General features: G+C 37.5%; 1 protein-coding gene across 1 annotated transcript in view; it reads left to right on the top strand.

The window, feature by feature from the left end:
• The window catches only part of EPB41L4A (erythrocyte membrane protein band 4.1 like 4A), a 133,924-nt gene that overhangs the window by 64,426 nt on the left and 53,328 nt on the right, over nucleotides 1-16,170 (top strand). Inside the window, exons 5-9 of the mRNA XM_035310042.1 lie at nucleotides 1,740-1,837; nucleotides 4,800-4,920; nucleotides 11,167-11,254; nucleotides 13,134-13,222; nucleotides 13,786-13,849. Of these exons, the coding sequence (XP_035165933.1) occupies nucleotides 1,740-1,837; nucleotides 4,800-4,920; nucleotides 11,167-11,254; nucleotides 13,134-13,222; nucleotides 13,786-13,849 (460 nt within the window). The remainder of the gene's footprint in view (nucleotides 1-1,739; nucleotides 1,838-4,799; nucleotides 4,921-11,166; nucleotides 11,255-13,133; nucleotides 13,223-13,785; nucleotides 13,850-16,170) is intronic.

Raw genomic sequence — 16,170 nt, 5'->3', positions numbered from 1 at the left:
TTCATGTTAAAAGGAAGATTCTCAGTGCTCCACAGTAAATTTTAAATCTTCTTAGTCATCATCATCATCAATCATACAGGGATAATTTGTCTCAATGGGACTGTCAGGCATTAGCTAGAAGCAGTATTGAGGTATTGCTTAGATAGAGAAAACACTTAAGAGTGTATGTACTTGGTGTTTTTCTAACACTGCCAAAAAAAATCAAAAAAATGTTATGCAGTTCCATGGCCCTTAGGGGTGGAGAATATTAACATTTTTTTTTTGATGGTGGGCGTTGTTGCTGTAATGTCTGGCAGTGCACAAATGGCAGGGTATCATTAATCAGAAAGAAACAGAGGCTTATCTGGACTGATAAAGTCTACTAATTTTGAATGGATCTTTAATGATTTTGTGGATCAACTGTCACATCGCTTTCAGTTCGCAAACTTCCCTGAGATCAGGATAGCTGCTCTTTGAACTTAAAAAGCGTTTCAAAGTGCTTTCGTAAGTAACCTTTGCTAAACCAGAATAAGTTAGTTGCACTGTAGCTAAACATAGATCAAACTGAATTGGTGAGTAGTAAGAAAGCCATATGCACCTGTACATGACCATTTTCTAATTTAAGAAGTTACCTTTTCCGTGTTGCTTTTGTATGAAGCTGGTACAAGACATCTGTTTAAGATGGTGTGAAATGCTGTGTAAATCTGTTGCAGTAAAAACACACAAAGCCTATTGTATAAAAGGATATCCGATAATGAGTATGGGGAGTTTCAAAACCAAGCAGATCCTTTGTATGATGACTTTTTTTTTTTTTTTAATGTTTCACCGTAAGTGCAGCATTTGAAAAACGGGGGAAGTTATGGCAAATGCAGATACCTGTGTTCAAAGGGCATGATATCTGAGGAATTTGTCTGACATGCTGAATAGGCACACTAGAGGCTGAAGAAGCAGCTTGTAAGGTGTTTGGTTTGCATTTAGAGTAACGCCAGAAAGTAAAAGGACACTACCTACTTAAATGTCATCAGTTAAAAATAGTCTTATACAACTTTAGTATTACCTTGACTTCTCTGTCTTATGTTGCTGATTTGAAATTTGGTGTGGATTCTCTTTGAGGCCTGCATATGTGCTTCATCAAGTGTAGAAGTAGGTTATGATTTTGAAAATTGCATTTTAGCTTTGTTCTGTCTGTTCCAACCAAGGAGTCCCCCATGCTGACAGATATAAGAGCTGTTGATTATATGCTCACCTGTTTTTTTCACAAGGGAATGGACTCAATGAAATCCACTGTTTCTTCCACTAGACTTTTTATTCTGGTATCAGAGGAAACCTTTGAGTCAAGAGGTGTTGAATACCCAGTTCTTCTGAATGGTGATCCACCGATCAGTTTTAAACTGTGGCTATTTTATAGATTTCTAACACTTTTTTTCTGGTTCCTAGCCCTCTTCCCAACTTCCTGACTGCTCTATAAAAGTCTAAAGAGAGAGATTACATTTTTATGAGAAAATTATTTTTATCTACATGATGCAAGCAGATGGGAAAACTTCAGAGTTCTCCCCTACCTGTGTTCTTTCACTAGGTTAACCTTAGTTGTCATTTAATGGTCAAAAGGAGAAAAGTAATTCAGATGTAAATACGGTTTTTGATTGTCACGTAGTTATGCTGTCTGGTGTGTCATCAGTAAAATGGAAGATGATGAAACATTATGCGGTGCGCCTGACCCAATATTGAAATAATAGTTTTGTGTTCTCTCTGTGTTTTAGGTATCAGTTTTTCTTGCAGGTCAAGCAAGACATCTTACAGGGCCGCTTGCCTTGCCCAGTGAACACTGCAGCACAGCTGGGAGCATACGTAATTCAGTGTAAGTTCCTCTGGTCAACTGCAAACTTCTCTTTCTTTGTTAACCCTGTATAATGATTCATTTTAAGTGTTACTTGAGGACTTCAGTAACACTTTTGGCACTCATTTCAGAACAGAACAAAGCTGATGCAATTGATTTCAGCTATAGAACTGTAAAGAGATGAACATTCTGAACAGATTATGTGGAAATCATTTAGAAGCTAACACAAGAAGAAACTGGGCACAGTCTGCTGACTATGCCAAACACTTTACTTAGCTTAGGGATACCTTATTTTGTACTTGCAACCTTATGACTTTACATAGCATGTGGAGTATGTCAAAAATACGTCTTTTTCCTGTTGTATATTTTTTACTTCATCACAAGGCTTACAAATTTGATGGGGTATTGGCAGCCTCCAGTCACAAAGTGTGTCAAATAAAAGAATCTTTCAAAATTACATTAAATCAATACAAATATGCCTCTCCTTGAAGGGAGGATATGTTTTGACCTGAAGTGGAGAATTTTAATATACCTGTCATTTTTGTGCATTCAGTGGATGTTATATCCTGTGCATCATCTGATGGAACTAACAGTCATTTAGAAAGGAGCTGTCTGTCTACTATTCCTTTCACACTGCAATTCAAGCTCATTATTCAGTTACAGTCAGTAACCAAAAATCATATGATGAGCCACACTGGAACCTGAGTCTATAACTTGTTAAATTTATATTTCTTGTGTGTGATTTGTATTAAGCAAAGATTATTTGCATTACTGGTATTCCAAATGTGACTCAACACTTGGTATGGCATTAAAAAATGGTCCTCCTTTCATTTCCATTTCAGAATAACAAGGCAGAATAAAATATCTTGTATATGAAATGTGAGTAGGCAGTATGCAAAATTTCACAGTGTATTACACGTATTGTGGAAAAGCTAAAATTTCATGCAGTTCTTGTTTTTGTAAAATTACTTTTATTTAAATTTTCACCATATAAGCAAAGTGACACGTCATTCTCTGAAAAAACTGTTTGCAATGTATTTCACATATTACTGGCATATATGCCTTCCCGGAAACCGTATTGCATGTGTGAAGTATCTTGTTTGTATCATTCTAATCTCAGATATTCTATTGGAAAAAAATGAAGAAGCTCAAGTGAGAGAGGGAAGTTAAAGTATTACAAAGATTAGATACTGTGGGTTAAATACAGTCCTGGCACCAGTAAATGTACATTCCTATTGACTCTCTAAAAAGCTTACTATATTCATTTATTTATTGCTGTTATTATTTAGGGCTTCCAAGTGTTTAATTTATGTAAATTGACAGCTGAGAAACATTCAGGTCAGGCACTTAAAATATCAACTTAATGCATTAACACTGAGGTCAATGGTTTTCTCTGAGTGGTGTGCCAGCCTCTATTTCTTTCTTTTCCAAACCAAGATGGTTTTCCTTTTGTGGAAATTCAGTAATGGCTGAGAACCTGCTTCTGTAAGGGAGCCATTGGAGCTAGCAGCTGCCAGGCTTAGGAGGAGCCCAAGGGATATGTGGTCTCCCAGAGTCCTCTGGCCAAATCTTGCTCCAGCCACAGGCCCTGCTTGCACCATTCAGGTTGTGCCTAGGTGTCATCTCTGGTGTCTGTGCAGAACCTGTCCATAGCACATCAATCATTTTCTTCCTTTCATGGCAAAGACTGCAGACTATTACAGTGGTGATGGTGCAAAAATCAGCACCTATGGCACAGTTTGCAGAATATACCAGTTCTGGGTTTTATTCTGATTTTTTTCCCATTGGCAAAACTGAAGATTTTGCTGTTGTAGTTGTCCTGCTGTTCCTGTTACATGCAAGAACCATATTGTTTTTATGGAGATATTTTGAGAAACATCTCAACACCTCTACTGAGCAGATTACTTTCTTGATCTAGACGCTATTAAAATCTATAAATAAATGTTAGTTATGAGATGACGCTCTTTCTTCATGGCTCTTGTAACCTCCATTTGTCTATGTTTTTTGCTTCAGTGGAGACTGGATAGAAACCTTCAGTGAAGGTTTTCTCATAGAAGCCCAATTTATGCTGCTTTTACCCAGTTCATAGAAAAACATGGAAACATTAATTTCATGAGGTTTTCTCAAATAGATATAAATATAAAGATCGATAGAAGAGAGTTCTGAAAAAAGTACATGTGTATTTAATAATTGTACAGCAATGTGTAAATTAATTTGAGCAATGTATGTGAATTCAAAGTTGTTTCAAAGAAAATTATGTTGCCTACTCATTGAATTTTTTTCCTTTAGAAAACTTAAATTAGAAAATTGTTTTGATTTTAAAAATGAATTTCATGTTCAGAGAATATGTTGGTATTTTATTGAAGACTGAAGTCTTGTACTTCCTTACAAGAAATGATGCTTACCTGTAGAAGAGCCTACTTCCAGGCACTTTGGGATATTTGTCTCCATACCCATCCCCATGCTGACATTTCCACTGAAAGTCGTAGCAGCAGTATGGATCAGTTCTGCCTTTAGTGTTACAGCATACCGTGAGGGCATAGATATTCCAAAAAAGTAAGCTTTGCTTCTCCACCTGTTTTACATATGCTGCCAAATAACATACGGCATCAAAGTTCAGCTTTGCTGGCTTGATGAGATCAGATTTAGTCCTGTAGAAGTGGTAGGTTTCCTAGATTTCCTGTCAAAACTTCTAGCTCTTTGAACCTTCATTTCTCTTTAAAAATGATTGAAGACATGCTGGCTTGCTTTCATATGGGTTATTATGTACAGTTCTATATATAAACCAAAGGTTATTTTCTACTTTTTTTCTAAGGAAAGATAGACTTTTGAATTTTTAACTGATTGCACAGTCAATTTACAGTCACTTGGAAAGAAGTGGATTAGCACAAAAAGGTGTATTAGATAACGCATTTTTTGGTTAACATAAAACATTGAAAGCGTGTAACCTTTTTTCTCTCTCTTTTTTTTTTTTTTACTGCAGCTGAGCTGGGAGACTACGATCCTTATAAGCACACTGCGGGTTATGTCTCAGAGTACCGCTTTGTTCCAGACCAGAAAGAAGAGTTGGAAGATGCCATAGAACGGATTCACAAAACTCTGATGTAAGAATTCAATACTGTTGGGAGCTTTGCAGGTAAAATCAGGTTCAGAGATGCTTGATAGGTAGGAAAAGGGAGCACCTTGTTGTGCAGAGTGGATGTCTGCGGCTCAAGAAAAGAGCACAGAGCATCCAGTTGTGTCACTCAGGAACAGAAAACATTTTCTATAGTTGGAGTTGTTATTTTAGAAACCAAATAAGAAGATAATTGGAAATAGGATATTTATCAGGCCTTGGTGTTGATATTTATGAACGAGCAGTTTAAATAGCACTCCCATTTCCTCTTAGTTTGTAGTGCAAGAGAATGAAATCAAAATCTTTTGACATCTTTGAGTTCAGTTCCTTGTTCCAGGTCAGGTTTCCTGCATAATTTTGGACAAGTTGCTTACCATGCACATGCCTCAGTCTGCTGTCTGTAAAATGGGAATAATCATATTTCTTTTCTTAGTGCTGCCCTGTGTATTCAAATAATGAACTGTTAGGACAAAAACATGTTTAATGTAATAATGTGCAGAACTTTAGTACAATGAAGCCTCTATTTTCTTGCCAGATCTTTACCTTAGCTGGGGTAATGAAGGAGTGCTTGTAGCAACCTGCATGAATCTTTGTAGCAGCAGATCACATTGCAGGAGGTACCAGGAAAGCAGTTTGTATGCCCACGGTTTAAGTGATAAAGTCAGTTGCAACATCTGCATGAATTAAAGAGTCAGTTTTGTTTTACAAGTCCTTTCATTTTATTAACCAACATAACTTATGTAAAAGGTATTGGCAGTGGCCAGTGTAATAGATTCTACAGTAAGGAAGAATGCATGATTCATAGGAAAAAAAGCAGCACCTAGAAACAGTCATCAGGCAGCACTGAATAACTCAGGGAATTTGTAGTGCTCGTCTGGAGACAAAAAGCAAACAAATTCGAAAACTTTACACAAAACCTTAATGTAGATTAACAGAGGATGTCTGGTGGGCCTCAGAAGAATTTTGATTTAAACTGAACCAGGCATTACAGAAGTTTTCAGACATCAAAAATGTACCTGAAAACATTTCTTTCGGATGAGAAGGAGCTGAGAGAGCAAAAATAAGTTAGACGTATGGTATTTGGCAACAGCAACTGTTGAAGAGATTGTAGGAGGAGAATGTTATGGTTACTGGAGACAGGACAAAGGAGAACCGAAGAGATCTGAAATAGATATATCAGCAGACCTGAGAGATTCATGCAATCCCAATTTAACCTTGGTAAAAGTTGGAAAAGAGATTAATTCTGTGAGACTGAAAAGCTTCAGTTCTCCATCTTCCATGTACTGGAACAATAATCACCTTGGATGTAGAACATACCAGATTGAAATATGGACATGAAACATACAAGATCTTTGACATACTGGGTAATCTCTGCCTGGTGGTGGGCCCCAAGTTGCTGCTTTGGCTGTCAGTGATTATCTGTCAGACTGCAATTTGTGCATAAAATATCTCTTGATTACTTGTAGTATGAAGCCAAACTACAAGAAGGACAACTAGGAGTTGCACTGCATTGCCAAACAGATAAGGAGAGCAAGATAAGAACTGGCATCCTTTGGCCCTATTAATTCTGCAGGTGCTTGGGAGAGAAACAACAGCTGCCACCATAGACAGGGAAAATATAGCAGTCTTGTATGGAAGTTTTAGAAAAGAGTGTAATTTCCAGTAAAGAATTCGTGGAAAGCAGTGCCAGAAAGTTATCCTGTACAAATATAGCTTAAATGCTATATACACATATAGCAGGTCTGAAAACACTCTTCTAAAGAGAAGGTTTAACTCTACACTGTCTCTAGACATACAAAAAATATTTAGGAAAACAAACAAACAAAAAACAACAAACAAACAAAAAAAAAAACAGTAGTTCAGAGCCACTTTCTGTCCCACTTGCTTTTTTTCAGAAATAGCATTCTACATATGGAATACTTTCAGTGAGATTAGTTTTAGGCAGAAGTCCTCTTGGTGTCTGAGTAAGAGGCACAACCAACAGTCACTGCATGAAAGCCCTATAAATCAGGGAGATTTGGCTTCCCAACTTGCCAATATTAGACCACAATGCCTTCAAAGATGCAAAATGTAAAACTGGTTTTGAAAATAAAACATATGAAAGAAGTTCAACTGTACATAAAGCCAAAATAAACATTTATTTGCCTATCTCCAACTTCATGTTCCTGGTAAGTGTAAAGAAGCTTGTTCTAACAAGTCCAAGTTAGGTGCAATTGTGATATAACCATTTATTAGCATGACAGCAGTAAGAAACATTTTATGAATATGTTCATCATACCCTGTGTCAAAATCATGTAGAGATAATCAGAACTAGCCATCTTGTATGTAGATCTAGATTTCTTGATTCTCTTGCTATAATAAAGCCACAATCTGGATAAAGGTTAATTAATTCCTTGCCTGTAGTTCTACATGCTAGTGTTATTTGTGCCTTGTTTAATGATAATAGCTATTAATGCAGAGACGCAGCTGTTCTCTTTGAAAAATTCTGTTGTAATTGGAGTCTGTGCCAGTCGCCACATTGACTTGCGTTTTCTTTTTAAAGGAACAGAGTCTCTTGTTCAGTAATTATTTATGTATGGTTGCCTGTCTTCTCTATATTAACCAATGCGTTACAGAGAACCTTACTATAGGTCTTTTGTGAAGTAAAAAATACTGTTCTTTTTTGTTTGTTTTGTTTTGTTTTATGTTCTAGAAGATGGAAACTGAGGCACAGAGTTTGTTTGGTTCAACATCACAGAGGTTGTGTTTGAGAACTAAAAGTTGGGATAAATTCCTATGTATCAGGCCACTTCATTCCTCTTTCTTAAGTTTCTGTAGTCATTAATGTAATAAATCAGATTAAAACCCATTCGCCTCAAAAGTTTGTACCCTTGAAAAGGAAATTCAGAAGCCAGGGAAACTATGGTTGTAGAATGAGACCTGCTTTAAAAGTAGTGCTTTGTATGGTTTTTCATTGACCTCTCTGATACATTGGACCAGATGATCTTGGAGGTCTTTTCCAACCCTTATGATTCTATGATTTTGTTATGAATTTCGAAGCTGGACTGGGCTGAGAACATACCCCCAGTTGTCTTGTCTACCAGAGACATTTTAGGGATGGACTGATGATGCAGAGATCTAGAAGGAGCTTCTTTATCTTGAGCCCATCATGGAAACGTTTTTCAAGACAGCTGTGGCACTGCATGTACCTTGCTCCTGTTGGTTATGCCCAGAGATTTTGTTGCAGATTCTCCCTCAATTTTTATGTAGCACCCTAGATATTCAGGAATTCATTAAGGGTAAAGTTTCTGGAACAAGTTCTTCATCAAGTCTTTGCAACCTGTTTACTGTGATTGTTGTTCCGTATGTAAGCCAACATGACAATCCCAAGGTCAAATAGCAGGGTGAGGTGAGCTAATGTCATGCATGTTGGGATGAGCGAGCAGTGGCTTAAGGGCTTGTGCATGAGGAAGCAGACTCGTATGGTGCTGGAGGAGGGATATGTGTTTTAGTTTTGGGGTATATTGGGAAGATGTGTGGTGCTGGGGAGGGATTGTTTTTCATAGGTGATTAAAAAAACAAAACAAAACAAAAAAACAGGCTTTGTAATGGTGGGAACAGTTTCAGTCCCTGACCTTCTCTTCTCCCCTCCACACTGTGTCTTCTCCATCTGCATTTGGGAGGACGTGCTCATCTTTTTCTTTCCTTTTTTTTTTTTTTTTGAAGCTCTAACACGTATCTTCACTTCCTTTAATATCTTTGCAAATACACTTCCTTGTAAATTATGTATAATTTTGAAAATAATTAGATGCGTGCACACTTATTTAACATTTGAGCTTTTCAAAGACAGGTGAGACTAGTGGGATAACTACATCAAACATTTTCTAAGTGTTTTCAACTACATTTTCGAAGTGTTATCAGTAAGTAAACGCTAAAAAGATGCTTAAATTGCTGTTGGACTCTAGCACCAGTTCATCAGTGGGGTAGTTCACATTGCTCAGTACTGATAGCCTGCCTGGGAACTCAATAAAATAATAGTGCTTCAGTGAACATTTTGCTTCCATTTCTGAGAGAGCTACCAAAAAGATTTAAAAAATCAAGCTATGGAGTAAATTGTTATAGTAGAAGTGGATAAAAAAATGACAGATTTGACAATGCCAACATGCAGAATAGCAAGTGTTCTGTGTATTCTGAATACAGAGATGAACCATAGGTCTAGTGGGAAGTCCATCTCCTGAAGGATGGGATTTCTGTTGCAAGCTTCACGTTATTGTGGATTAACCCTGGCAGGCAGCTAAGCACCACACAGCCTCTCTCTCATTGCTCCCTCTGCCCTGCTCCCCTCCCCACCTTCCCAGATGGGGGAAGTGAATCAGAAGAACAAAAGTTAGAAAACTCACAGGTTGAGACAAAGACAGTTTAATGAGAAAGGAGAAAAATAAAATAAAAAATAAAAGGCCACAACAAAAGTGATGCACAATGCAATTGTTCTCCACCAGCTGGCTGATGTCCAGTTGGTCCTTGAGCAACAGCTGCCCCCCAGCCAACTCGCCTCAGGTTTATGGCTGTGCATGATGCCACATGATACAGGACATCCCTCTGGTCAGCATGAGCCAGCTGTCCTGGCTCTGTGTCCCCACCCAGCTCCTGGTGCACCCCTAGGCTCCTCACTGGCAGGGCAGCACCAGAAGCTGAAAAGTCCTGGGCTCTGTGTGAGCACTGCTCTGCAACAACTAAGACATCCATGTGTTATCACCACTATTTTAATCAGAAATCTACAACACAGCATGCTGTGAGGTATTATGAAGAAAATTAACTCTATTGCGACCAAATCAGGAAACAGGCTGCTTTTTCCCTGTTTCCAGGGGTCCTTGGAAATGAGGACTAACATTTGAACCAGTACCAGTGCTGCTGTGTAGGTGAGATGAGGTGAAGCAGTCTGTTTCCCAGACAAAAAAGAATACTTTTCTAAGTACCTATACTATTATACTCATGCTAGCACTGCCATTTCATGTCTTCTACATTGTTATGTTTAGTTTTATTTATTTATTTATTTATTTTAATCTTGTCAGGTATAAAACAAAGTTGGGAAAACCTGAAAAGTACCTGGTAGGCTGAAGAGAATGGGGACACGAGATGAGGATGTGTATATGGCTGGATTTTTCCAGGTCTTGTAACAGAACTTTGAGCTCTGCTTCACATCCTGAATTCCAAACATAGCAAATACAGTGAAATGTTTCCCTAAGAGAGCAATCATGGGGTTAAGCAGGAGGTGCTTCTTTTTTGAGTTGACACTGATGTATGCACAGGACACACTGTACTTACTCAATAACCATCCAGTAGCTTTCACAGAAAGATTAAAAAGGAGTGAGGATGAAAATGCAGCTTCAGTAATAGAAGGCTTGCAATAGAGGGGCCTTGCTTTTGTGTCAATGGGAGTTATTAAGGGAAGAACAAATTAAATTCTGAGGATATGCTTACTTTTGGAGACTTTGAATGTATTTAGTATTGTTCTTTTTGAAAATAAATCCTTCTTTAGTGGTGTCAAATATGTTCCTAATAGCCCAGTCTCTTTAGTCTCTCTTTTTTTTTTTTTCTTCCACCAGATTTCCCCTATTGTTTCTTACCAGCATTCAGCTGACATTAGTTTTTGAATGATGAATTGATATTTGCAGATGGGAAGGCGATCTGGATCTTTGAAACTGCTAATCTCTTGTGACAGGCTCCAAACTTTGTTTTCACAGTAGCAGGCTTGGGTATTACCAGTTGGTGTGACTTCCTGTAGACAAGATTTTACAAAGAAAATAATATTTTATCTGAAGTCAGGAACCCTGCTTTCAGAAATCCTTTGTAGCTTTGGCACAGCTGAGGGGAAATAGTCCCCCAGTCAGTCACTCCACTCCTGCTTTATTAATAACCATGTAGTTATTTGAAAGAGTTATTTTGCATATCGAAACCCAAGAACAGAATGTTTGAAGTGTGTTTGTGACAGCAGGGAACAGAATAGCCACTGCAGTACATATGTATTGTGTATTTGATAGCATGCACCTGTCATAGGATCTTATAGCAAAGAATTTAGTAAAAGTTTGTGCCTACTGTCCAGTCTTCCTTAGAGCTTGCAGTACATAAGCAGAGTGACAGTACCAATGAGCAGTAGGAAGGGTTGCATACCCATCCAGCAATCTGAATTTATTAATGACTTATTTTAATATGTTGACTGGAATTGCAATGTTCTCATGCAGATTTTTCTTCACAGGGGTCAAGTTCCCGCTGAGGCAGAAGCAAACTACTTAGGGGTAGCCAAATCCCTGGAAATGTATGGAGTGGACCTCCATCCTGTTTATGTAAGTATTGTTTAACTATTTTAAACTTGATAGCAAAGCAAAAAATCTCATGTACTATTGTGGGGGAGAGTGTTTATACAGTTTAGTCACCACAGAATAACTTGAAAGAAAATAGTGTACTTTATTAAGGAAAGCAAAGGAAGATTTATTTACAGACTGAATGGATTAGGGCATTCATATGTGCAGGAGCTTAATGGTTTTCAGATGAAAGGTTGTGCTTGTGTTACACCTACAAAAGACAATTGTCTCTACTCTGGGAAAAAAACAATTCATATAAATAATAAGTAATCAGTGCAAGTGTCAGAAGAGATGAGAGAGGGTTATAACTTTTGTCTTTGACACAAAAATTTTCACACTGTTATTGTGTAAATGACAGTGACAATAAGTGAATGCTGATAACTTTTCAAAACTATATAAAAATAATGTGGGGTAGCAGCAGCAGCAGCATGTCTGGCCTGTTTTGATGTTGATTCTGAAGGTGTTGCTAAAGACATGGAGCATGTTTCCAGCTTTTCCTCTGCTTTATCATGCAGCACTGCAGGTTGTCTATATTGCCTCAGCAAATGCCTCTGCTTCTTTTGTAAAACAACATGTGTGTTGGGATTGGATCCAAGTCATCACCTGGAGGCTATGTGCTCCTGGTGGAAACATCATCCTATCTTGTTTGAATAATTGTGCTTGTGGCAGGTTTTTTTGAATAAAAGAAAATCAGAACTTCAAATGAGGAGTTGTAAAGTAGACAGTCACTGAGTCAGATGTCAGAATGCTGTAAAATTACTTGAAAGAAAATAAAGAAATCAAGATAATACCAGAAGATTAAGTATGTATTTCCTGCTGAAAATTGTGTAGCCCACAATATTAAGTATTTTTAATGCACCCTGTGGCTTGATCATATTCATATCCAGTGCTTTGTGCCCCTCCCACCCATAGGAAGCTGGGGAAATACTGGAACAGGCTTTGACATGACACAACAAAACCTTGTTAAATTAGCAGAGTCTAGATTTTTTTTATACCTTAGTTTGCTTATGCTGTGCAAAGGGATTCCTGCTTGGGTAACGAGGTGTGCATTGTTCATGCCCAAGGCTGACCCATGAGTATTTCTTTCTATTTGTATTACAGTAGCAACAAAAGCCCCCCATTCTAGAGAGGAGCAGTGCGCATAAACTGAGCAGGGTCTTCTGCTTGGTTGGTCACATTAAAAGCAAACATGCCCTTTGTAGTTAGTTCACTGAGGATCAGAAGCAGAGCTCGTGGAGGTGTGCTTGAGCTTTCTCACATACAGGAGGGCACTTTCTATAGTCACTCAGTCTCACAGCTGGTATTTTTTGTGGTTTGTGCTCTGCAGGTTTTAGTGCAGGTGGGCTAGTTTTTGGAGATGACTTTCTTGCAAACTCGTGCAAAAGTTTTTCAGTCATGACACCTTCTGTGTCATAAGGTATTGCCATGGTAGTGATGAATACTCGTGAAGGCAGAAGGGTTAAAATGTAGTAGTTAGGTTCTAGGAAAGACTTTCTTGCTGGTCCTGTTCCTGCCTCCCTTTTGCACCATGGGATAAAGACCTGCCCTAACACCCTGCAGTACGGGCCTCAGTGTGAAGCTCAACATGGCAGTTACCTGTTTGCTGTTGGCGTTTCTCCATAAGATGTGGAAAGTGACAGTCCCTCACCACTGCTCTTTCTTGCCTCTTTGCATCTGTGCATAGAAGTTTTCGTACAGGAGTTACTCTTGGTAGATGAAGTCCTACTTTCCTGTTTGCAGGGAGCATAAACCAGCGTGTTCAAGCCAGTCACCATGCCGACATCCTCCACCAGACCTCACAGCTACACTAATACCAAGTGCAAATGCTAATAACAGAGTGGCATATGTTTTTATTTTGCAGGGTGAAAACAAATCTGAATATTTTTTAGGATTAACGCCCATAGGAGTCGTTGTCTACAAGAATAAAAAGCAAGTAGGAAAATATTTCTGGTAGGTATAGTTTACAGAATCACAGAATCACAGAATTTTCTAGGTTGGAAGAGACCTCAAGATCATCAAGTCCAACCTCTGACCTAACACTAACAGTCCCCACTAAACCATATCCCTAAGCTCTACATCTAAATGTCTTTTAAAGACTTCCAGGGATGGTGACTCCACCACTTCCCTGGGCAGCCCGTTCGTTTAACTGCAGTCTATGCTATATCTGTACAATGATACTGTACAGAGATGTATGATTTGTGTTATATGTTTGAAAGTATAATTGTATTATTAAAAAATATATGGTTGGAATTCCTAATCCTTGTATGTATTTTACATTTTAAAAATTCTTTTATAATGCAAGTATTGAAAAAATAATTTCACATTTACAATACTCATGCTGAAATCTTTAAGTACTGCTAATTTTCTATTGGTATTTGGTACATACCTGAAGAAATAATCTGACCTGTGAATCTTTTTTTGTCTTTTACGTAAATATATGCAGCTTCATGTTTTATTATTTATGAAATCAGTCTCACTAAATTCTGTCTGTCTTTTTTTTCCCGCTATTACAGGCCTAGAATTACAAAAGTTCATTTCAAGGAAACACAGTTTGAACTCAGAGTCCTGGGAAAAGATGTAAGTTTTTACTTAAGCCTGTAAGGAAAAAAAATTAAAAGTGATTTCAAATCTAACTAATCACTATTTTTTTGTATCCATCAGTGTTTAATTTTATGGAATTACTGCAAGAAAAAATCTAAGTCAAATTAATTGTATTGATAATTACTGCCAGAAAATTATCCTTAAGTGTGATATGTTCCTGATGGTGCTTTCATTTTTGTTAAAGAGCAGGAAGAAGGTATTTCTGTCCATGTGTTGTGGGCAAGGAGAGAGAATTTTCTGAAGTAGGAATTTTATTATAAACCTTTATGATTCTTTAATGTGCTCTGTAAATTAGAGTAGACTACTTCTGTAATGCCTTGTTTATGGTGTTATGTCATGCTTTTAAACAAGGCGGAATCTATGGGTAAAGGTATAATCGATTGAAACCCGGAGCAACAAAAATGCAGGAAGCTTTAAGGCAAAAGTAATTTTGCAGCTAGAGGACAGAAGCAGCTACATAATGTAGCTTGAAACACATTTCTTAGAGTTTATAGTGATTGTGCTGTTATATCATTTGAGAGAAAAAAATTGCTAGTTCCAGTGAAGCAAGGATAGTTGAATGATAGCAAGAGAAGATGTTTTTAGATTGATTCAGAGGAAAAGGAGGATATTTATCGTTTATGCAGCATGGGGCTGACGAGGAGAAAGTGTTCAGGATGTACCGAAATTTATAAAGTGAAATAAAGCAAATAATTGCAGTCAATCTGTGATTTTTGGTATCTGGTTGAGTTATAAGTTTAATCTGCTAATTTTTATTTTTATTGGAAAATACTTTGTAGGCTTCCTTGGAAAATCAGGACTGAAAGTTTATAGACAGAGTAGTTGTGTAAGAAGTATAGTATTCTACTTATTGTCTATGCATGTTCATTCATCTTTGTAGTGGTTGTTAGTCTCATCCATGATTTTCTGTGAGGGCATTTGATGCCTTCAGTACATGCTGGGAAATGTGAGCATACGGATGACTGGTTGTGCTGGTTCTGTTATGGATAACATTTTTTGTGCTTGTGCAAATGTACTGGCAAGTTTTGCTTTTGTTACTCATAAGTGGCTTGTTTTGGTGATCCATGAGTAGTCTATTTCTGATGATGCATTTGTTGAAATCAGAGAGATGTCTGAAGGCTGGGGGAAGGTTGGGAAAACTTTTCTCAGTGTTTCACTTGCAGGGTGAATGCCTGTTCATGTGCAAACAGGTCCTAGTTTGACTTTGTGTGGATTGCTCTGTAGTGATGCTGTACTTCCTGTTTGATGGCACATATAAATACTTTTTTTTTTTTTTTTTTTTTATCATGTAGAATTGCAAAGTTTTAACATGCTGAACAACAAAAAAATGGGACCTTTGGGAAATGTGCTTAAGTTTAGTTTGTAGATGTCGATGGCTCGTGAGTACTTGCTGTTGTGATTTTAAGACAAACACTTTGACAGCACTTGGTAATTTCAAGTCTCGACAGGTACTTTTAGGAAACTGTTTAAGAGCACAGCAAGTACATGGGTGTGGCCCATCATTATAATCTACATTGCAGCTAACACTCATCTGAAGTGTTTCTCAAGTGCTTCATACCCTAGCTAGTAAAAGAAATGCCAAAATGGCCCAGAAATAACCTTCTCTCCCTTTTGGTAAACATTCTGGTCGTGGTACTTAAAAATAAATTATTGATTAGAACAAGTAAACAGTATTCTTAATCTCTGGATTAAAGCCAATTGTAGCAATTTTTGGTGTTCTGCACCCAGAGGAGGAAAAAAAAAGATCAGATTACTTACACGACTACAAGTTCCAATACTCCCTGAAACTTTATTCACAAGTGCCTTTTATTCCTTCATGTTTTGAAATAAATGCTATCGCTTTATTCTTCCCCATGGGACTTGAGTTTGTATTATATGATAGGAGTGTAAATATGCCATTTTTCTTTGTTCTGCATCCTGGGATATCATTGTACAGCACAGGGCATTAATACTTCACTTGTTACTGTGGTGAAGTACCTAGTCTGGAATGTGTAACTCATTTCCAGGCAATTCATTTACTAGGAAGATATTGCCAGACTTTGAAGGAGGTAAAGGGCACCAGAAGTAGTCAAAAGGAAGATTTCTACTCTTGTCTCCAGTCTTAGAAATATAACTTTTTTTTTTTTTTTTTTTTTTCCATTTACTGTTGGGTGAAGTAAACACAGTGGACTTAGAAGGATGTGTTTTGAAATTTTAAGTACATAATTTTCATATTTTTTTTTCAAGTACAGACTGAAAATGGATATGAGTCTAAGAAAATATGAAGGGAGAAATGGTTGGAGGGATGAGTTATTAAC

Source organism: Oxyura jamaicensis, chromosome Z (assembly GCF_011077185.1).
Source record: "Oxyura jamaicensis isolate SHBP4307 breed ruddy duck chromosome Z, BPBGC_Ojam_1.0, whole genome shotgun sequence".
Taxonomy (NCBI): domain Eukaryota; kingdom Metazoa; phylum Chordata; class Aves; order Anseriformes; family Anatidae; genus Oxyura; species Oxyura jamaicensis.
This window is presented reverse-complemented; position numbering and strand designations above follow the sequence as displayed.